Source organism: Salvia splendens, chromosome 5, assembly GCF_004379255.2.
Source record: "Salvia splendens isolate huo1 chromosome 5, SspV2, whole genome shotgun sequence".
NCBI lineage: Eukaryota > Viridiplantae > Streptophyta > Magnoliopsida > Lamiales > Lamiaceae > Salvia > Salvia splendens.
This window is the reverse complement of record NC_056036.1, coordinates 3360623-3382788: the sequence shown is the minus strand read 5'-3', so window position 1 is coordinate 3382788 and position 22166 is coordinate 3360623. Positions and strand designations below refer to the sequence as shown.

General features: G+C 40.8%; 3 protein-coding genes across 6 annotated transcripts; all 3 read right to left on the bottom strand.

The window, feature by feature from the left end:
- Nucleotides 1–4780: 4780 nt before the first annotated feature.
- On the bottom strand, nt 4781–7162 carry LOC121804413. Of its 3 annotated transcripts, none has more exons than XR_006051137.1 (3): nt 6797–7162; nt 5343–6149; nt 4781–4993 (listed from the first exon to the last, which is right to left on the bottom strand). XR_006051137.1 is itself a non-coding variant. In XM_042203951.1 (2 exons), the coding sequence occupies exons 1-2, from the start codon at nt 7076–7078 to the stop codon at nt 5727–5729; spliced, it is 705 nt and encodes a 234-aa protein (XP_042059885.1). In that variant the 5' UTR covers nt 7079–7162; the 3' UTR covers nt 5089–5726. The 3 variants fall into 3 exon arrangements, 1 of the variants encoding a protein (XP_042059885.1); XR_006051138.1 differs by lacking the exon at nt 4781–4993 and having other exon boundaries at nt 5089–5416; nt 5542–6149; XM_042203951.1 differs by lacking the exon at nt 4781–4993 and having other exon boundaries at nt 5089–6149.
- A 1132-nt stretch (nt 7163–8294) lies between these two features.
- Nucleotides 8295–14558, bottom strand: LOC121804815. Of its 2 annotated transcripts, XM_042204496.1 has the most exons (16): nt 14109–14558; nt 13220–13255; nt 12878–13030; nt 12661–12777; nt 12474–12558; nt 12174–12282; nt 12002–12069; nt 11800–11925; nt 10802–11733; nt 10509–10709; nt 10357–10417; nt 9582–9695; nt 9245–9358; nt 9073–9162; nt 8826–8906; nt 8295–8713 (listed from the first exon to the last, which is right to left on the bottom strand). In XM_042204496.1, exons 1-15 carry the CDS (start codon nt 14231–14233, stop codon nt 8880–8882), a joined length of 2358 nt encoding a protein of 785 aa, XP_042060430.1. In that variant the 5' UTR covers nt 14234–14558; the 3' UTR covers nt 8295–8713; nt 8826–8879. The 2 variants fall into 2 exon arrangements, with proteins under 2 accessions (XP_042060430.1, XP_042060431.1); XM_042204497.1 differs by lacking the exon at nt 13220–13255 and having other exon boundaries at nt 14109–14552.
- A 3608-nt stretch (nt 14559–18166) lies between these two features.
- LOC121802940 lies at nt 18167–19278 on the bottom strand. Its single transcript, XM_042202634.1, has 2 exons — nt 18701–19278; nt 18167–18634 (listed from the first exon to the last, which is right to left on the bottom strand). Exons 1-2 carry the CDS (start codon nt 19065–19067, stop codon nt 18369–18371), a joined length of 633 nt encoding a protein of 210 aa, XP_042058568.1. The 5' UTR covers nt 19068–19278; the 3' UTR covers nt 18167–18368.
- Between the last annotated feature and the right edge of the window lie 2888 nt (nt 19279–22166).

The window sequence follows — 22166 nt, the reverse complement described above, 5'->3', positions numbered from 1 at the left end:
ATTACAAAGGACTATTCTACTGTCCAGGGTTGCTAAAGTTGAGCCATCTATTCACAAAATCCTCGTGAAGCTGAGTTCGGGCGTTCCAGGCAGCTGCAGAATAAGCAGGTCGACGAGATGCTCTCATCGACCTGCCACCTCTTCTCTGAGCCCGGGAAGCCCTAGCACCTCGGCGGCGAAGAGTCTCTTCACGAAGCATTTGCCGATCTTGCTCACTCATAGCCACAGCTCCTCGGCAAATTTCAGTCCGTCCCTGTCTTGACGATTCCGGTTGCTCCTGAGCCCGTTCTCGTCTTGACGTTTCCGGCTGATCCAGAGTTCGTTGTTGACTTGGAGTAGGATTTTGAACAAGGGAACCAGAGGTTTGATCTGGAGTGAGAGCATCTGTTGGCACGATATGCCGAAGGAATCTTTCTATGGAGGGGCGCCGAGAAAGAACAATGTTGTACCGAGAAGCCCAACGCCGCAGTGATGTCACAACTTGTTGGCAAGCCGAGCTCTCCAGCGCATTGTTCCTCCGGAGTACATGATATTCCTCCCACAGTTCGTCAACTCGTTCCTGAACTTCAGAGATGGTCATTCCCCCGCGCACACGGATGTAATCCTCGTACGCAGTCCTCTCAGCAATGGTCGTATTCAGCTCGGCCTCCAGATCATTCTTATCGGACTCTAAGTCCCTATTATCGGCCTCCAGCTTCATTGAACGAGCCAAGAGTTCGTCATTCTTCATCTGGTCAGCTATAGCTCTTTTCTCAGCTTCGTCTAAAGCCGAAGAGTACAGCCGCTTCCAGTGAAGTACCTCCAGCTCCTTGAGAGTTAAGAATACAAAGCAGCTACGTCAGTTCGGCATTTCAGCTTACCGAGCAGGTAGTAAACCACAGCAGGAGTAAGAGAGTACGAAAGGCTATACGAAGACACAAGAGCAGAAAGAAGAATTTTTTCATTCATAAGAAAAAAAAATTTTCTATACAAGGAGGGCTTCAAGGCCATTTTACACAAACGAAGAAACCAAACTAGGAGAAGGGAGACGAAATCATACTTCGCTAGCTTCGTCTCCACCTTCTCGGTGAGGTTCAGCTTCCTTCTCCTTATCTGCTTCAGCTTCAGCCTCTGCCTCCTTGCTCTCCCCAGCCTGCTCGGCGCCACCGTAGCCGATCTGCTGCGCCTCCTGATCGGCCTCCTTCTCCGGATGCCCGGCCCGCTCGACTTCGGCCTCCAGCTCCAGCGGCTCGGCCTCACCCTCTCCGTTGTAAGTCGGAGCGGGTGAAACGGGTCCCACGGAGGCAAAGATAGCCTCCAGGTTCTCGTCCCGATCAGCTCGACAACTCCGGACTCGGTCTGCAGAAAGCAGGACCGAGGATGAAGCGAGCTCCTCAAGGAGCGGCAGATTCTGAAGCCGAGCTGCTATCTCCCGGCCGTACAGCGGCAGGACGACTTCAGGCCCCTGCTCGCCCTTATCGGTAATTAGCCTTACCAGATCACCGACAAAGGCCGAGAATTGGTGGCTCAGAAAGAGTTTCTCCACGAAAGCACGGAGACCCTCTCCTTGGGCAACCACGGCGGCAGCATCACTCCGTTTCGTCTGCTCTCGCTGGATGACGAGCTGGTTTTTGGCAAACTGAGCTTCATCCTGGGCCGAAATCCTAGCAGCTCTGGCTTTCTCAAAGTTTGCCTCAGCCTGCTCGGCCCGGTGACAAGCAGCCGCCAACTTCCTCTGCATCTCAGCATAGTCGTTCGACGCTTTGGAGAGCTCGACGGCGACGAGCTTGGAGAGCATATCGTTCCTCTGAAAATGGATAAGGAAAAAAGTCAACAGAGGGCACCAAAAATACAGGACAGAAGCCAAGCCAAAGAATCAAGAAGACAATTCACCTCGGCGAAGTCCGTGGGCCATAAAAATGGCTCACAGATATGCTCCGAAGGAGGCGCCAAGACCACGTCTTTCTCTGGCGCTCTCGGGGGCTTCTGGGTCTTCCCCTTCCTACTTGCCGAAGTCGACTCCGGCTTCTTTGGACCCGAAGAAGTCTTTTGCCTCTTCGGATTCTTCTCGGCATCAGGCGCCGAGCTGGTAGCCTTCTCTCTCTCCGGCTCCTTGGACTCCGAAGATTTTCGGGTAGCCTTGTTCAGCATGTACACTGCCAAAAAGCAAGAAAGCAAGGTTAGTTTTCTTCGTTAAAGCAGTAGAGCATAAAGATAAAGAGAAATCCTCACCCTCGGCCTCTTCGTCCGAAGACGAGATGTCGAACACGACGTCGCCCTTGACGAGCTCAGACTCTGTGTATTGTTTCCTAACTATGGGAATCTTGTTGAGCTCGCCATCGAGCTCGTCCAACGGTTCAGGCCGAGGATGACGGATAACGGACTTCGGCCCTCTCCAGGGAAAACTAGGAGCCGCAGTCCTATTATAAAAAAAGAAGCGATTTTGCCATTTCGGCCATTTGGTTTTACAAAAGGCCCTAAAAGGCTGTAAAGGGACCAAGTAAAACCAAGATCCCTTCCTTTTAAACTGGAAAAAATTAAGGATTGCCCTCAGAGACAGATCCTTATCTAGCCTACGCAGTTCGGCAGCAAAAGCCGATAAGTGCCTCCAAGAGTTCGGAGTCACCTGACCTAAAGGGAGTTGAAAAAAATCTAGCAACTCTACAAAGGCAAGGGGAAGGGGGAAACGAAGCCCGCATTCTAAGCTGGCTTCGTAGACGGTGGCGTAACCTTCCGGCGGCGAGTCCGCCCTATAAAGGTCGTCAGGAATCGCAACCTTCCCCCCAGGAAAAGAGTATTTTTCGTGAAGGGATATCACAGTATCCTTACTCAAGATACTGTGAAAATACTCTACGGTCTTCTCCCCGGATTCTTTCCGGCTAGAAGACCCCTTACCCCCTTCACCACCGCTACCAGACTCAGACGAAGAAGAAGCAGACATGGTCCTTACTCTTTGCAAAATCTGAGGAAATTTTTGAAAGCGGAAGAAAATCTTTCACGCAAAAGATAGAGAGTGCAGAAGAAGCCAATAGCAAAGGTGTTCGAATGATGAAGAAAGGCGATATTTATCAGATTTGGAAAAGATTTCAAATCATCGCACCGTTTCATATCCCACCTTTTTAGGATTCTACGGCCGGATTTTACTGTCGCATTTAATGCCGCATTTAATGCAGTCACGCGCAGGGCACGTCCCCTGACTTCAGCCTCCCCCGTACCATTCTCAGAATGCCGAAGTGACTCACTTCGCCGAAGTGATTCACTTCGCTTTTCGGGGGGGGTAGTGATGGGGTGCGTACTAAACAAGCCCAACAGCAATGACGGCCCATCAGCCCGAAGCCCAAGGAAGAGTATGAGTTCGGCATTACCAAAGAGTTCGGAGGAGTTCGGCATTACCAAAGAGTTCGGCCTCAGCCTACAGCTCGGTAAAAGCCAACCAATCAAGCTCTGCTCTCAGGTCGGCATCAAGCTCTACTCTCAGATCGGCAACCAAAGCAGTTCGGTCTCAGTTTTCGACCGAACAAGGAGTTAGTGGACCCATGCAGGATTTCCACGACTTCCAACATACCCACTACCACGTGGCGTCAACTCAGGCCACGATCTTAGGCCATGACCTACACGACCTCCACGACCTAGAGTGATGATGTAAGCCACGATCTTAGTTCAATGTATAAATAGAACTTAGATCTGATAGAAAAGGGTTAGAATCTCTCTAGAGAAATAATCATATAGCAAGTCTGTGTTGTAAGCTGTAATTCGCAGATCAAGCAATACAAACCTGCCCCCATTTCTCCCCGTGGACGTAGATTTACCTCAGTAAATCGAACCACGTAAAATTCTCTGTGTCGTAATTTATTTTTACGAGCATTCATCATCATCAAAAATTCGCCGATTCATCACTCACCAACGTCCTCGACGCAGCCACCGGCGGCATCTTCTACTACCTCTTCGGCTTTGCCTTCGCCTTCGGCTCCCCCTCCAACGGCTTCATCGGCCGCCACTTCTTCAGCCTCAAAGAAATCCCCTCCCCCCTCTTCGACTACAGCCACTTCCTCTACCAATGGGCATTCGCCATCGCCGCCGCCGGCATCACCAGCGGCTGATATTCACGGCGCTGTTCGCGACGGAAGAGTACGTGAACGAGGTGTACCCGGGGCGGGCGGGTTGGCCGTTCGGGTTGTTTATGGGAGGCGGCCCATTTGGTTCAGATTGTGGTGATTGTCGGGTGGGTCAGTGTTACCATGGGCCCTTTGTTTTACGGTTTGCATAAGCTGAAGCTTCTTCGGATATTGGGTATGGATCTGACCCGACATGGTGGGTTAGCTTACGTGTATGAGGATGATTCGCGGGATAATGGGGTGCGAAATGGTAGGGCAGAATCATTTCCAGCAATGGCTACAATTTAGTTTATTTTGTTATTTTATTTTTAAATACAGTTATTTTCAAGAATCATGATAGTATATGAATATTTGTGATTGATATGTTGATTAACTTTTTGTGCATTCTTTTTCTAAAGTATATTGCATACTGTGGTTCGATTAGATTGGCGTTGCTTCGTTACTTTGTTAGTGGTTGAAGAACGGACTATATTGATTATGTTTCGTATGTTTTCTTTTTTATTAGTATGATTTCGTAACACAGGAATATTCCAATGACAAGATGTTTATGTGTAAGCCACTGTTTTCGTATGTTATGTTTATATAAAAAAGACTATTTTGTGTGATCTTCATATATGATTTGCGAAATTCTTTCTTCAATATTTGTGAATTTGAATTTGTGTGGTCTGTGGAGCATTCTCGAAATCTAACAAAGAAAACACAAACGGCTATCAAGTTTCATCTTTTATATATAGTCTGAAACTATACATATCGACCGTTGATTTATATATTACTCCATATACTACTACTACTACTAAATTTAAAAATGGGAAATACTTACATTAACAGGTTTGCAACTTGAAGAAGATTTGGCTCTATCCCTAACCATATATCACGAGAAGACTACCCCACCCCTCTCTCTGAAAAGGAGGAAAGAATCTCGTGATCTTTAGAGAATGACAAATAACAAAGATTGCTTGTGCTCAAATTAAAACATCAACATATTGACTGTGAATTTGCTCACATTTACTAATTTATACTTTCACCATTTATGTTCTATAAAAAATTCACTTTTGTGTGTACATGAACAATAGCATGTGATGAGAAGAATGTAAATCAATGCTAATCCATAAAAAGTGACATCTCAAAATATGCAAATCCATGCTAATATGTTGCTCTATATATCTTCATGTCAATTACCAAACAACTAAAATGGTCAGTTATCAAAAGGTGCGAAGTTGAGAGCAAAATCTGGGAAAAATAACTTACTTTGGCTATATAACTGCACATATGGTGGTGCTACGGGCACAATCCTCGCCCGACTCCATCATGGAGGAACCAACCTAGGCAAAAGACGCGTGATGCAATGCACAAGAATACGATAAGTATGCTTCCAAGCCATAGAGATGAGTACCGTGTGTGAGTAATCATCCAAATTCAGAATGAAACTACACCACTATTCACCAACCTTTCTGCATAATGTGATCTGAAGATTTCCATTTTCGAGCAACAGACGGTGAAGCAAACGAGCCTCGACTATAGCATCTTAGTCCATGAGCTCAAAAATGGGAAAACAGATATCAGCAACCTCAGTAACAAAGGCCCATCACCCTCCCTCAATTTCCTTTTTCCGCCCTTCTTTGCAGACATACCTCATGACCCACTCGTTTTTCTCGGTTTCCTTCTGGAAGAGCCTCCTACATTATAGTCCATCTCTGAATCTAGTTCATCCCATCCACCAAAATCTGGTGCAGTTTTCCTACTTGTAGTAAAATCATCTTTGGAACCCCATGATTGATATCCGTTATGTTTCCTCTGTGGCCCTTGGCTAGAAGTGTATTCAGATGATTCCACCAGACCAGAATCTTTTGAGCTATAGAAGTGTGACCTTCGCTTCTTCGCCTTGTCTTTCCGCTTTGGCTTGTCCGTTCCCCGGTTCTGGAACCTGTTTATAGCAAATGCAAAAGTTGACTGTCCAATTGGCAGAGCTAATGCCAGAAGAAACGCTTTTAGACCATTCGCTAGCAGCAGCGACAATAAAATAGGTGGAAGCATCCAACCATACGATCCAAACACCTGCATATTGCCAAATTGGTTAGCCATGAGGTATGACTAAAGAATATCTCATAAGATGACAGACTCGTTTCGAACAAAAAACACAAACCTTACGTAGCCCCCCCCAAAAAAAAATTAAAACTGTAAGAATGGAGACGTGAATTGGAGATTCAACATCAACATAGAATGACTACAAAACTGTGAATGCAGTAAGTTCATGTGTTTATTGCTTACATTCAAATTAATCCATTACGAATACGTAGAGAGAATCAATACATGGACACATGGAGTTACTCCCACAGGCCACAGGCATCAGCAAGTTCTTGATTCACATTTGTAAAACTATCCCCAAAATGGAACCACACAACAAAGTCGAAATATGATTCAGGGCTTCTCAATCCCTTTTTTACAATCAGTAACAAAATCAGAGTATCAACAATTTCACACATATCAATTCAAGCACCCTAACTAATGAAGGCAATTCCTCTAACTCTAGATGCAGTGCCTTAATTATCAAATTTGTTGGTGATTAACTAATATCGCCTTGCTCAAAGTTAGGTTCGATCGATTACGTTAATTCGCAATCTATATTAATATATTCTCTATTAATTGCAATTGAAAAATCGTAGCAAAAAACTGAAAATAATTAGTACTAACTTGAAGATCACCTTTAATATCCAGATGCTATCGATGTAATCCTCAAGAGCTGCAGTCCACTGCTCGTCGAAATCCTCAATTTCGTCGGCAGCATAGTATTCAGCGTTGGAGTCCCAACGGCGACACTGGCAGATATGAAGTGGCCATTGCCGAAGGAGAAACCGGTGATCGGAGACAGAAAGTGCGCCGCAATGGAGAATGGTACCGGAGCTTGGAGCATGTAGGAAAACAGAAGAACGGTGAGAGGGAAACGGAGGCGCGTGGAGATGAAGCACCACCTCTATCACCGCCATTGCCACACGCCCCCACAGCTCCCTTATCTGCTACTAGTGGAAGAGCGCCAATCCATTTTTTTATTGTTTTATTTTTTTTATTGTATTTTTTTGTCAATGCAACAACTACGGTTATTATAATTATTTTTGGATTGGTAAACATAGTTTAATAACTCACACAAATTTTGATGGTAAATAAATTACAAAATTAAATATTATTATAAATTTGTCATATTTAATTTAGTGTAAATGGGTCCGGCCCAGGTCCATAACTAAAGGCCCGTCTCTGTTGTAGCCTGTATAAATACGCCCAGTTGTCACATCAAATTACAGCTTCAAGCGGAGAAATAAATATCGCAACCAAAAGACAAGGCGAGGCACGATGAAGACGGTGGCGATGGACTACTTCGGGGAGGCGGAGGAGCAGAGCGGCGGTGTCTCGGTTGCGATGGACGTCGACGACATCGATTCATCATTGGATCTCTTCGGCGAGGGGCCGATTCTGGACCTCCACCGCCTTGCCGATGCGGATTTCTACAACTCTTTCCAGGACGATTTCGACGACGACGACATCAACTAGTATATACCGTGTGATTCTCTCTTCTTTTTTATGATTTTTTCGCCTTTATATTTGCTGGAAGTATGCATCGGTTGTATTCGATCTTCAAATCTATTGTTGCTTGTACGACCAGCAGCTGTCCTCTTTTTTTAATGGTAAAATTTAGTTGATCTTCAAATCGTCCTCTTTTTTTAATGGTAAAATTTAGTTGATCTTCAAATCGTACACCAGCCGGGCTCTTGTTTGATTATGAAATTTTAGTTGATCTTTAAATCTGTTTTTGATTGATCGATGCTTCTGGAAGTGATGCGTTATTCGTCTTAATTTTAGCAGAAACCCTAATTTTGCAATTCGTTTTCTTTAGCCTTTTTTAGTACCAAAGTAAAATTCAATAATAATAAATTTATAGATAGTACATGCTTCTACGTTAAAATTGATGAATAATAGTAACACAATCATATTACCATTACAATAATATTGAAGAATAATGACCAAACTATATTACTCATATATTTAGATTTTTGGTTTAGACACTAGTGTAGATCCATCTCTACATTTTGAGTTTTTTTATAAAAACTAGTGAATTTTTATTATTGATCAAAATTTTCATGGGAGGAAGTATAACTTTGTAGTTGAAGCATGTGGTGTTTGATAAAAGAAAGTGAATCAATCACCAAATAGTGTAAAACAAGTTTTACATTCATAAGAAACCACAATGTTAATGTTAATATACAACAAGGGAATAAAATTAGTCCCCTCTCAATAATCAATCAAGAAATTCTGCAGAATTGCCCAACAAATTCACACTCTAAGCAGCTAAATTTGGTGCCACAAACAAACTTTAGGTAGTTGTCTCTGTACACACAGTGTAGAGTCGGCCACAACCTTTCTTTGTCTACTTTCTACCATACCTCCCTCTTTACCAAATTATCAATTGCACATAATTTAACTCCACGCGGTTGTTAGGTTCGAAACCAACCTGCCACTAACAGGAGATGCCGTTAAGCCTGCTGGAACAAATCGAGATTCGAGGTGTTTTTTGTCGTGATAATCATGTGCTTCACATGAGCCCTTTCATTCTTGCAAGGCGGCATCACCTGAGCAATGAAGCACGTTATTCTCATAGAGAATTGAGTTAACATCATACACTCAACTACTCGGTTACTTCCATTTCTCAGCTACATATCGAAGAAGAGAGGTAGAACTAACCATGTGATCGACTTCTGAGGAGGTGCATAATGTAACTGCCTTGAGAATTAACATTCAACCTTCCAATGCAAAAGTTGGAACCTTCAACAAAAAAAACATACGTTGATATGATACAAGCAATTGAAGAGGAAAATATGATTTAGGTATGAACAACTTATCAACCATCAAGTGATTCACCTAATGGATTGGCAAAAGCATAATTGCATCTATATATGATTACAAATTAGTGTGTGAAAGCATTATATACCTCCACCATGTTATTATCATCAGGAACGTGGGATTCCTTGGAACTGAAGCTGTCCGAACCATCACATTGAAGGATCCTCAGCTTTCCTTCCTGTCACGTTCAAAAGAAAATGATAGTTGAAGTAAAAACTTATCACAAACTTGAAAAATATATGAGATAGTTTCCTGTTTACCTTGGTTCCGTAAACCAGCCCGCCTCCAACTAAAGGGTGAAAACAAGCTACATTGACCTCATCTTCTGCACTTGGAAGAACTCGCACAAGTTCCATATCAGAAACTCTGTAGATCTGTAAGATAGCTGAAGATCTAAGAGATGTGGTAATCAAAATAATTACACTGAATTGTATGGGCCTCAGGTTCTTAGGCAGGGTTTAGCAAGTAAATCTTGAGATGCACATAGTTCCAAATTCAGAATTAATTTGTAAAGCAAAACAAATGGGAACAGATAAACAGCCGGTGCAAATCATGTGAACCTGACTTGCTCAAATAGTAATTTACGAAGCAGCTTACCTCCAGAATAGTGTAAATGGGTACTGTTGTATCTCCATCAATGACAACACTTTTAAGAAGTGAACTATGGCGCCGGCCATAAGCAAGTAAAAGATGCTCAGAGGTTGGAGAAAACTGCAAGCTCGGAAAAAGGACATAACACATCAGAATCTCCATGAAAAATATATTCAGATTACTATAAATTTGAGCAAGCAACAATGATTTCAATACAGCAGTGAAGCACACAGCCATAACTAAAAGCAAGATAACAGAACATCTTGCGCCTGTGTAGAACCTAGCCCAAGAGACACCAAAGATAGGATATAGTACATTGAAGTTCTGGCAACTAAAGCCATTGTCCTACCACAGTCAAACCCAGCTTCTCCTACATTATTTTATTTAGCAACAAACTAGATCTCATATGTGTATGAAAGTAACAACTAACACCGAATAATAAACCTACAGAGAAGAAGACCAACAAAAGAAAATGATTAAGAATGATATCTAGAAGTCTAGAACAGAGATCACGTATGCACTATTTCACCAACCTACTTAGAATAGATTGATGCATACATATTCTAACGTGATACATAACTGCATAATGTCTGCAGAATCTGCACCCAATATTAGCAGTATCATAAGCAATGCTACTTATCAACTTTAAATGGAAACTTCAAACTTCATAAAATCACTTGAAAGCAACAGATGTTCAAAATAGGATAAAAGATGGTTTCACAACAATTCTCTTTTACACATCAAGTTTATACTTCCAAATAAATCTCACAATACAACTAACCTGTATTGATGTCAAACAGTGAGCAGCTCTGATAGCCCGAGAGGCCAGAACAAACCCAAATCTATACGAAACAGAATCATCATCACTTTATGAAATTATTTGACTTGAATGATTATGTAATATTGCAGCAAGAATATAAGAAGAAGACTCACGTGGACTCTTCTAAGGAATATATCCTTAGCTCATACATAACACGCTGAGCTGAAATTGGATGTCTAGTAGGCGATGTTGAGGTACCGGTAACATCATGAATTTGGCTATGAAACCCTGGATCAGCATCCGTTGTTGGTAAAACACATGCTACACAGACGGCCAAAAACCTTCCACAAGGTGAAAAATGAGCACCCATTTCACTGCAAAAATATATTTCATGTAAGCATTTGGAAGTTGGATCAATCCGTTGATTTCAAAGCTAATAATGAGGTGAAGTCAGAAACAGCCATACCTACAAAGTACAGCATGAGGAATTGTTAATCGACAGCGGTCTGAATCAAGAGGTGCACATGGATATTTCACATTATGAGACCATATTCTTAGCTTTACAGTACAAGGCAACTCAGCAGCTGCTGCAGCAGCCAGTGATGTGGCTACCTCAGACTGGATTTGGTTCATGAAAGGCTGTGAATTGCTCTGCTCGGGGCGGCTATTGTTAAAAGCAGCGGCATCTCCTGATCTGGCTGTTGGTATTGCATGGGTGCGTGAAGAATGGTGCCGCGAGCCAGATCTTCCAGGAACCCTTAAATTGCCAGTGGTATTAGGAATTACTGGAGGAACCACTGTTGATAGGTCCCCTATACTATGGGAAGGCAAACCTTCATTACTGCCTCCATTTTGTGAGTGAACTGCACGTTGGCCAGCTTGGCTTTGACCAATAAGCCACCCCTGCAAGAATGGCAGCTCCCAATTTGTTGGGTCACCAAATTGGAAAAATTGATTGTTTCTTGCTTCAGCTGGCATATCTGTGTCCATCGCGTCCATTGCATGCTCAGAACCAGCATTACCAGTTTCCCTTGTTGAAGAATTATTTAGCCGCTCATCTTGTGCAGTGGCACTACTAGATTCTATGGGAGACAATACCAGCTCATATTGTCCAGATGGAGTTGAATATGTGAGCAATCGTACGGAGGCAGAACTATCCACCCTTTGTTGTGAAGCATTAGAACTCATGTCAACATCACTTTGTTGTGAGGTCCCATCACCTATGCTGACTGAGGGCCATATTAAAAATGGTACAGACATGACAGGAACATCACTTCCTGAATTTGAACGATAATTTGAATGTGCATCTGCCAAATATATGGTAGGAGGAGGGTAGTGCAAGTAGCCACACGAAGTTGCAGGGGTCATGGAAGGGTCTGATGAGTCAAGATCATTGACCTGGAAAACTCAGCATCATAAACTGATCACTGAGAATAGATTTACTAACAGCACCAGAACCAATACCTCAGCAGTTAGAAGAAATGGTGCAGCATGTGGGTGGAAATGTACAGCACGGAGCGAACGACGAGTCTTTAATATAATTGTTGGAGAGGAAGCCTCCCCTCCCTCGTTGTAATGCCACATGTAGAGCTGCCACATAGCAAAAGTTAAAGGCATATAGTAGCACCAAATCTGAATCAAATGTGCCACAATCTAGGTTCCTAACCTTGTGACCAGAAGCAACAGCCAAAATTTCCCCCTTAGCATGGAACGCAATCGAAGCTATTGGACGATCTGCAAGAAGGTTATTTCAGCAAGCAATTTGATAGGATTAAGATGATGTCTGAACAGAAACAGAAAATGAATAGTCTAAACTCAGGAAAGATTTCCAAAATTACAAAAATCACGCGATCCTATGCACTCAGCAGTTTTGGCATCCCATAATCGAACTTCATGGTCCAGACTTCCACTAGCAAGAATGTCAGGATAAAGTGGATGAAACCTAACCTGCAGGAAATTCATAACCTTAGACTCATCAATAAATGCAGATTCTATGCAAAATCAAGCTATTAGTAATTTACTTCTCTCGCGCCCACTTCTCTTATCACGTTTCTTCAGTAATTACATGTCCAGACATTTCCAGTTATCACAAATGAATCAGATTACAAAAAAAATGGCAGATAAGAAAACAGGCTTACCACCCAAGGAGTCCTCCGATGACCACTCAACACTTTTAAGCATTTTCCAGTCTGACAATTGATTATTTTCACCGTATGATCTCCACTGTCACCATGAAAGATTGTGTTTTTTTATTATCCAACTGAGATTTCATATATCACAACATATCATGCACTATATATATATATGAGAGAGAGAGAGAGTAACTGTGTCGATGCAAGCGTCTTTCCATCAGGACTGAAGGCTGCAGCAATTGTTGACCTAGGTGGAGGCTGCAGGGGACAATACTTGGCTGATATATGCAGCAATGACCCTGACTCTACCCTATGGTCCAAATAAAGATTTGACTTTAAACAATCAACAATTGTTTACAGTGGATTTGCTACCAGCTATAGTCCATATAAAACAGATAAACCACAGATACCATGAACGAAGTTCTTGTCTTGCGTCTTTGGCAGATTCAAATCTAGTTCTGCAAGCGTCAGCACAGGTACTGGAATCCTGGCCCCAAAATCTTCTGGCTGAATGCTTAGTTTGAGGAGATACCTCTCTCCGGGCTAACAATTGGAAAACATTACTGCATGTGGAAGAAAAAATAGAGAATGAACATGATAATAAAAGAGATCTGGATTGAAAAGAGTTCCTTGGATTCCGAATGACCCAAAGTAGGTCATAGTACAGTCAAATCCAGTAATACGCTAGATGCAACACAACGGAAGCTGACAACCATAAAAGTCTTAAACACTGCTTAAAACTTTCTTCGTACAGATTTTGATAATAAGTCATCCAACTCAGGTATCTTCTGCAAAAAGTCCAAATTTACCAACTCGCTGAATTGTTATAAGTCAATAGTAAGAGCATAGGTGCAGGTTAAAATAGTTATAATGCCTGGAAACAATATCAAATGCACATTCTAGAACATAAGAATCACAAAATCTCTAGAGACACAAATGAATAGAACATAAGTTATCAAATGCACATTCTAGAACATAAAAGACTCACTGAAATATAAAAATGCACACACAAACGAATAGTACACCCCTATGATCACCTAGATGTTAAAAGATCTCTCATCTCCAATGACTGCGAATCAATTACCATCAAATTTATTCATCGCATAGAATGTCTAGCACATATGAACTAATCATATGACCACATTTAAGCATAGCAGACCGAAGCCTTATAGATCATGCCCTTCTGCTGTTACAATAGATATAACACCAATACCATAAAGAAAAACCTTATTGTTATTAAACCCCCCCCAAAAAGGATCTGTGATTAAACTGCCACAAAGTCATTCCAAATCTTCGACAGGGATTGATACCAATTTTCAACTAGCGCTTAGGTATCTTTCCAAACATGATTAACAAACATGAGATAGAGCAGCTACGTTAACTAACTTTAACTGCAAATATAGCAATTTAAATCTAATTTAACCTTTCTTTCCAAAAATACAATACCACTACTTTATCTAACCGCGTCTGGATTCGCTCATTGACTTCAATTTTCTAAGATTGACTACCGAAAAAGTTATCCTAAATTTTCAGGAAATACATAAAATCATCTAGACAAATTCGAGAGAGGACCACACCAATCGAACTCCATCCGTGTGAAATAAGGCAAAATTGAGGTAAGATTGGGTTACAAAATTGAACCTTTGCCTCGGACGAGATTTCTCGGGAGTGCCCGTAGCCACAGGCGGAGGCACGAGCTGCTGGAAACTCGACGACGAAGATGCGGCAGCGGCAGAATTATCCGGCCAGATCGAAGACGACCTCATCGCAGGCAACGATTCGCAATTCCAAATCAACAATTCCGAAATCCTTCTAGATTGAAAATTCAATTACCATACTAATCCCATGCGAATCCCGATTGAACGAGGGTTACACACAGGTCTACCGATGGTAATACCGAGGAAATGCCCCTGGATTTTGGATAATTCAAGGGATGCTGGAGAAGAGGGAGATCTCGGAGGCGGGGGCAAAACGGGGAGGAAAATTTGTTGGTGGAGGCGGAGAGCCGAGCGCGGAGTTGGAGTGAGATTTTCCGGCGAACTGAGCCAATAAATGAAATAATTCGATGTATAAAGGGGACTGAATTTGACGGAAATACCCCCGCTAAGGGTTCTGGTAGCATCGACCCACGCGATTTTTTGTCGCGTGAGACATTTCCTCCTTTGGAAATCCCACTAATTTTCTTTGTGTGATTGTTTGTATCAAAAAAAGAAATCTATGTATATATCACTAAATTCCTACTCATTTTTGTGTGATTGTTTGTATCAAAAATAGAAATTTAAAGCACTATCCATCACATCGAAATTAGAAGGTTTACTTTTAAAATGTAGTATTATTGATAATAATGATCAAATTTTTCCATACGAACAAGTATAACTATAAGTTTTCTCTAATAGTGATTTATATCTCAAATTTTTGGGTTATTCAAAAAAAAAGTCTCTAAATTTAGATTTCATTAAATACCTTACGCTTTAGCGTTCTCTATTAAATATCGCGCAATGCAAAATTAAATGGAAAGCCTATTCATCTAAATGAAGTGAACTTAATTAATTACATTGTAAACTTAATTAATTAGCACGTTGTAAACTAAGGAGTTTGGCTTAATAAATTGTTTTGCTTTTATTAACAAATTTAAGACTAAATTCACAAGTCAAATCTAATGCTGGTCATTAACTTACTACTCTATACAATAACAATTCATAACTAAAAAATATTGAGAATTGTCCAACCAATAATTTGTTTAATTGTAAATTAATCTTGAGTTATTCAAGACAAAATAAGTATATTATTGTGAATCGCATTATTTAAAAATCAATTCACAGCTTAGTCTATTATTGGTCTTGAATTAAGATAAACTAATATGAGTGACATTTTATATGTTAGCGGCTACCTCTTTTTATCTTTACTATCTTAATATGGATATTTTATTAATCCATCCTCAAATTAGTACTAGTAATTTTTATTTTATGCTTTTAAGGTGAATTTACTTTTTGTATAATCTGTGGCTGTCCCACCATATCATCATCCATGCTAACAATATAATATCTTCATTTTGTTCCGTGATTAAATATAGGATTTGTTTTATGACAAAATGTATAATTCATGGAGAAGCATATTTCATGCTAGCAATGAGAGACACTAGTTGAGAGCAATTCACTCTTCACCAACAAAATTTTCATAAAAAAATAGTACTGCCTAGGGGTGAGCAAAACAATTGGAAACTGAATATCCGAACCGAACCAAACCGAAATTTTGAAATTCGGTTCGGTTATTTTGGTTTTTCGGTTCGGTTCGGTTCGGTTTTGAAAATACAAAAATTTCAATTTTTCGGTTCGGGCGAAGAAAAAAACCGAAAACCCGAATAACCGAATTATATATATAATATAATATATATTATACTCTTTTAATAAATTCTACTATATTATATATATTATATGTATTATTAATTTTATATTATATATAAATATTCTATTAGTATATATAAAATAAAATAAATTACACACGCATATATATATATATATATATACATATATATATATATATATATATTAATATTATATTTATTTTTTCGGGTTTTTCGGTTTTTCGGTTTTGTTCGGGTTTTTCAGTTTTTTAAGTTCGGTTTTCGGTTTTTCGGTTTCGGTTTTTTGGTTTTTCGGGTTCGGTTCGGTTTAGATTTTGAACTAAATTCGGTTTTTCGGTTTTTGTTCGGTTTTGAAAAAAACCGAACCGAAACCCGAATGCACACCCCTAGTACTGCCATTTTTCATTCATTCAATATAAATAACATTATAAATACCCCATAAAAAGTCCAAAGCTGCAAATTCATAAAACCTGTATATTATCTTCATCTATCAACAAATTTCAAACAAAATGTCTTCCCAACTCCAAGCAGGCAATACTCAGGTAAGATATTTGTAGGTAATAGCATTTTATTTAGAAATAAATAAGTTTCAAACTTCTCAATCTAGTAAACTCAAAAGGGTCAAATAGCAAAAACAAAATGAGTTTTGTCAAGTTTTGCCAAAAAGATGAAGTTCTGATTTTGTACTTAATTATCTCATGCTAAAAAATTATAGTCAAATATATAGTATAATATTATTATTCACATTCTTCAATCAAACGGTGTTGTTTATTTTATGAATAAAGAATATTGTTTAATTTACCGGTGGTGACACCCACTTATAATATTTTGATTGTTAGAATCTAACCAAACTTTATAATTTTTTTTTATAATTTACCCATATTAAAAATAATCAGTATTACCTTCTCATTAACATTGCTAATATGGTGAATCAAATCCCAACATATAATAAGAGTAAACGCTTTAGTTTTTACCAATTAATTTGGATATCAATTTTTCATGCAGGCCAAGATACATGAGTTTGAAGAATCAGATGCAAATGCGGCCCATGATAAGGCTGCGGATTTAGTACATCCGATCCATGATAGGGCCTAAGAGGCTGGTTGACAGGCCCAAGCACAGGCCCATAGAACCCAAGAAGAAGCTTCTTTTTTCGAGCAGGTCATTTTTTTTAACAAAATTCAAATTTAATTTTTTCAAATCTATGGTTACCATTTTGATATCATCTATGATGATTTTTTATATGAATGAATTATATTATTTATTTTTTTTATGATTTATATAGACTGGAGAGCAATTTGCTAACCTGGCTCAGGGTGCCATCGATGGGGTGAAGAACACTCTTGGTTATGGAGAAAAGAAATGAACCGAGGGTACTTTTGTCATTCCACATGTTGTTTAGCAAGTTTTTATTGTACAGTAGTTACCGTAAGTTTATAGTAGATATCGTTTGGTATATGTTATTTTGTGTCTCGTCATATTAAATAAAAAAAGGAAAATAATTTAAATTTAGGAGGCGTATACATTTGTCCTCTCTATTTTATTTATAGTTTGTTTGTTTCTAAATTTCTAAAGTAACCAGATTTTCTTAAAAATCTTTGTTTGAGACTTGAGAGCTTACATTTATTTGATTTTCAGGGATAGTCAAGTTAACAAAGGAAGGCCCCACTTCCACAATATAAAACCATGCTTGTATTTTCCAAATCATCGGCGGATAATAGGCGCTGGTATTTAATTTCATATCCTCCTCCACCAACTAAAAAGAAAAGAAAAAAAAAGAAAGAAAGTAAAATGTCGGAAACAAATCTTCATATTTTGGTTTGTCATTAACTATTAAAAATTAGCTAGAAAACTCATGAAATTTGGATTTGCATATAATTTATCCCACAATAATTATTTTAGATGAAATTGTATCTGATATGACAATCGAGAAATCGTACGTGCATGACTTTACCGATGAGTTATATGATGTCTTTTATTCACAAAGAAAACAATGTTGTTTGATTGAAAAACTTCATCAATATATTACACATATACTGCCAGAGACTTTTTGTCAAAAAATATATTACAAATTATCTGAATTTTATAATTTCTCAACTAATTTGTAAAACCATAAAAATGGAACAAAATTTGATCAAAGTTCTAAATTTTTCCAATAATTTATCTTTTTATTCTTTAGTTAACAATATCACACTCTATGCATAATTATGCCCCTACCATTCCATCATTTTAGTATAAAATGGCTCACCCTATGTACAGGAGGGACATTTTTAACCCGAAAAAGGATACTCCTCACATAGCGTATAAGTACATTTTTGAATAACATGCTAAATCATTAGACAAAATCGGCAACATATTAATAAATGATCGTTTTTGTCCAATCAATAAAGCACAAAACAGCCACCGATTCAATCACATTAATCATCACATAAAAGAAGGCAAGTAAAGACATTGCTTGTATATTCCTCCTCTCCTTCACGCAGCAACACATGCAGAGAGCCCTAATTAATCAACCACAAAACCCTAATCAACACTAATTAACAGCATTCATAATTCCCGAATTGTTGATCTCCTCTCCTTTGATGCTTAGCAGTGGCCGCCGCCGACGATCTCTTCTTATGGCTCATAATCCTCAAACTCTGCCTCAAAATATCCATCTCCCTCTCCCTCTTCACCTCCTGCCGCTCCATCGCCGCCAGCTTCGCCTCCAGAAATGCAATCCTCTCCCCCTTCGCCGCCACCTCCCGCTTCATCTCCAGCATCACATCCCCATCCCCCTCCGTCTTCCAGCACAATCTCTCCTCTGCACATCAAAATTCATCAATCACCGCATTCAATTTCACAAAAAAAAAACTCAATTCGAACTCACCTTCACGCGTTCGCTGAATCAGATCATCGAGCTCCACTTTAATCGCGAAATACAGCTCCTTCCACTTCTCGAGCGTCTGATCTCTCCTCGCTTGCTCTTCGTCGGAAATTATGTGATTGTGATCATTATTAGCATGTTCTAGAACCTTCCGGAGGCTTCTAATTTCTTCCTTGAGGCGCTTCCTCTCTCGCTTCCATTCAGCTTGCTTGAAGGCGAACGCCATTAATTCTCGCTCGTAAACCTCGCTCTCTCGCTCTCTGATGCACATCACCTCGTGGATCTCGCCTTGGAGGAGGTGGACCTTGTTTTTGAGGCGTTCCACCACCGCGTCGCTCGGACTCTTCTCCTTCGTTTGCAAACTCCCCATTTCTCTCTCTGGACTCTGTTTCTGCAACTGGTGTTGAATAAGAAGACAGGGGAGAGTGGGGTAATGTGTAATTAATTCTTCATGTGAGGATTTTGGTTTCTGAGTGGGGATTGAAGTGTCGTTGAGCCAATAATTGAAATTTTAGTCTCGCTAATTTGTATGCATATTTGATTCAAATTTCAAAGATTTAGTTAGGAATGTTTGGTGGCAACCTCTTTCATGTTGTTAAATAATTGGGATGGACCTACAAATTTGTGTTAATTGAGGTTTTGTTAGAGCATTAGCAATGGGGCGCCCTAAGACGCGCCCTATGGCGTGCCACGTCAGCAGTTTTATCCTCCTACCTCCCCACCTGCAGTGGGGCGCCCTAAGGTGCGCCCTATAGTGCGCCACATCATCATTTTATTGTTTTGTTTAATTAATTTAACTGTTTTCAAATAACAAGTAACGAGTAAATAAAAAACGGTCTAAATAACAAACAGCGAAGTTTTAATAAAAAAAAGTTACATAATTGAACTAATAAAAAAAAACTAAGTAGGACCAATTCCCAACTTCCGACGCAGCTCATCGAGTAACGCCCGGAGATATTCGGCTTCGTCGGGGTCGGTACACTTCTTGAGGGCCCTGTGCGTCTGCAACATCGTCCTTGCCATCAACGCTGTTGCTAACAACTCAAACGCGGTGGCCTTCTGGGTCGGGAGCTCTACCGGGACCGGAGCTTGGGTTGCAGCGGTCGACGATGAGGTCGTGGTCGCCTTCCCCTTGGCCTTCGCAGCCTTGACGCCGGGAGGACGCAGGAGGACACCGGTGTGCCGGAACTCCCTTCATCCACGTACGTCCGGTTGAGGTCAACCGGGTGGTTGCCGCTGCCGCTGCTCGTGTAATCACCAGCTTCAGTGGTCTTCGTCCTCTTCGGCGCACCAGTGTGCAGAATTCCACATTGGAACTTCTGTTTGTCCCTCAAGAGCACCCAGATGGCCTCGTGCTTGAAGTCGTCGTACATCGAACGGTACGACAGCAGCGCTTTATCGCGCACGTCGCTCGCGCTCTCGCCGCTCCCCTGTGACCGCGTGAACTTCTCGAACTCCGCCGCGTATAAGTTCACTTGCTTCTTGACTTGATCCCAGTGCTTGCGGAGTTGCTCACGCTTGCGCTTGTACGCGGTCGGCGGCTTCACCGAATTGTAGAGGTCCGCGATGCGTTCCCAGTACGCGATCTGTCGCTGGTTGTTCGCGAATATCGGATCTTCTGATATATCTACCCAACACCGGGCCAAGGTGAGAGTTTCGTCGTCGTTGTAGTTCCTACGGCCGGGGGCGTACTCATCGCAATCACCGGGAGGCGGCAACTTCTGCGCCAGCTGCCGGTTCCGCTTCTTTCTGGCTGGGGCAGAAGCGGTCGCGGCGGGGTAGGGATCGGCCGCTGCGGTTGGGCGGTGCGGAGACGGCTCCATGTCAGACAACCCATACGATTCCGTACTGAAATCGGGATCGTAATGGGCGTTGGTGTCGAACGAACGATAATCACTGGGTTCTGTACTCGGCCAATGCGCCCCTGCGCTAAACGTATGACTATTGGGGCTTGAATCCATTTCGTAGTAATTATGTAATTGTAAGTTTCGAAAATAAAATCGAGTGAAATGAAATGTTACAAATGAACGGTATTTATAAAAAAATGAAACCGCGTGCCATCGTCTGCGGTTGATCGTCCGCGACCTCCACAATGGGGCGGACGATGGCGCGGACGATGGTCATCGTCCGCGCTATCCTCCGCGACCGAAGTATAGGGCGCGCACCCGCAATGGGTGCGGACGATGGATGGCGCGGACGATGCGCGCCATCGGGAGTGCCATCGTCCGCCCATTGCGGATGCCCTTATAGATTTTGAAATTTAGAATTTTAAAACAATAATCTTGATGTATTTCGTTGTGAAATTTTTATTATATCATATTTATAAAAAATAATTTGAAATTTGATGAGTTATACTAGTATAATCTAGATTTTGAAATTTTTTATTTCAAAATAATAATTTTTATGTACGGAGTATTTCATAATTTTACATTGTGAAAATTTAATGATAGTATACTAATAATGCAGTATCATCAAATTTTGTGATAGAAAAAATATTGCAATTCAAAGTTGTATATGTATAATTTAGTTGAGAACAAAGGGAATGTATAAAATTATAAATGGACAGTTACGTTATTTATAAATTTTCTAATTTTATTTATAATTTTCTAATTTTAATTTTATCAGTGTTCAGGTTATTCGATCAAGTACGTTGAAAAATAAGTGAAATAAATTTTAACAATTTCCACACATCACTATTAGGAATGGTCCGAAATGTATAACTTGTACTCCCAAATCTTTCAATCTTCCAAGTCGATTCGCGATCCCACGAGGGTGAGTGATACAAACAAAACAGGAGAACTCACCCCAAAAGACCAGCCTGTTAGGAGAGAGAGCTCATTTAGTCTATATACTCCACATCTGTTGTTCTCACAACCGATGTGGGAATAGAACAACAAATGTGGGAATTGAATCCGTAACATTCGACCCTCCTTTAAGGGCCAACGTCCTCGTTGGTCACGGCTGGTTCTTTGCCAGGCCACCACTTCGTGGGCCACCACTCCGAGTTCTCGTTGGTCACGGCCACGTTGGTCACGTCGGATTCTTTGCCCGGCCACCACTCCATGGGTCACCACTCCGAGCGATCCCAAACGCACTCGTTGGTCACGACGAGTTCGTTGCCCGGCCACCACTCCGAGCCGTTTGGGCTCTCAATGAAAGCACCAGATGATACGAGTAAACTCGTATCGAGAGATAACTGTGAGATCGCGGAGAAGATGATGGTTCGTTCGCGGGATCCTCCCGTCTAGCAGCCAACTATCGTTCAACTAGAGTTTTTGATAAAGTAAATTGCAGAGAAAAGCAAAAGACGATAAAAAGGATAAATGGTATTTCTTCAATGAATAATATGAAGGTCTCCTACACATATTTATAACATGTAGAGATACAATAATATCCTACCAAAATCTAGTAAATCAAATATAATAATATCCTAAGCAAAAGATATGGAGAATCAATAACTAACTATGGA

Bases quoted from the DNA above. Each gene is read 5' to 3' on its own strand.
- LOC121804413 (XM_042203951.1), bottom strand. From the start codon at position 7,078: ATGGCGGTGATAGAGGTGGTGCTTCATCTCCACGCGCCTCCGTTTCCC. The intron at 6,150-6,796 runs GTGATCTTCAAG...GGCAATATGCAG, and splicing joins ATAGCATCTGGATATTAAAG to GTGTTTGGATCGTATGGTTG.
- LOC121804815 (XM_042204496.1), bottom strand. From the start codon at position 14,233: ATGAGGTCGTCTTCGATCTGGCCGGATAATTCTGCCGCTGCCGCATCT. The intron at 11,926-12,001 runs GTTAGGAACCTA...GCTATGTGGCAG, and splicing joins CTGTTGCTTCTGGTCACAAG to CTCTACATGTGGCATTACAA. The intron at 9,163-9,244 runs GTAAACAGGAAA...TGAACGTGACAG, and splicing joins GGCTGGTTTACGGAACCAAG to GAAGGAAAGCTGAGGATCCT.
- LOC121802940 (XM_042202634.1), bottom strand. From the start codon at position 19,067: ATGGGGAGTTTGCAAACGAAGGAGAAGAGTCCGAGCGACGCGGTGGTG. The intron at 18,635-18,700 runs GTGAGTTCGAAT...TTTGATGTGCAG, and splicing joins GATTCAGCGAACGCGTGAAG to AGGAGAGATTGTGCTGGAAG.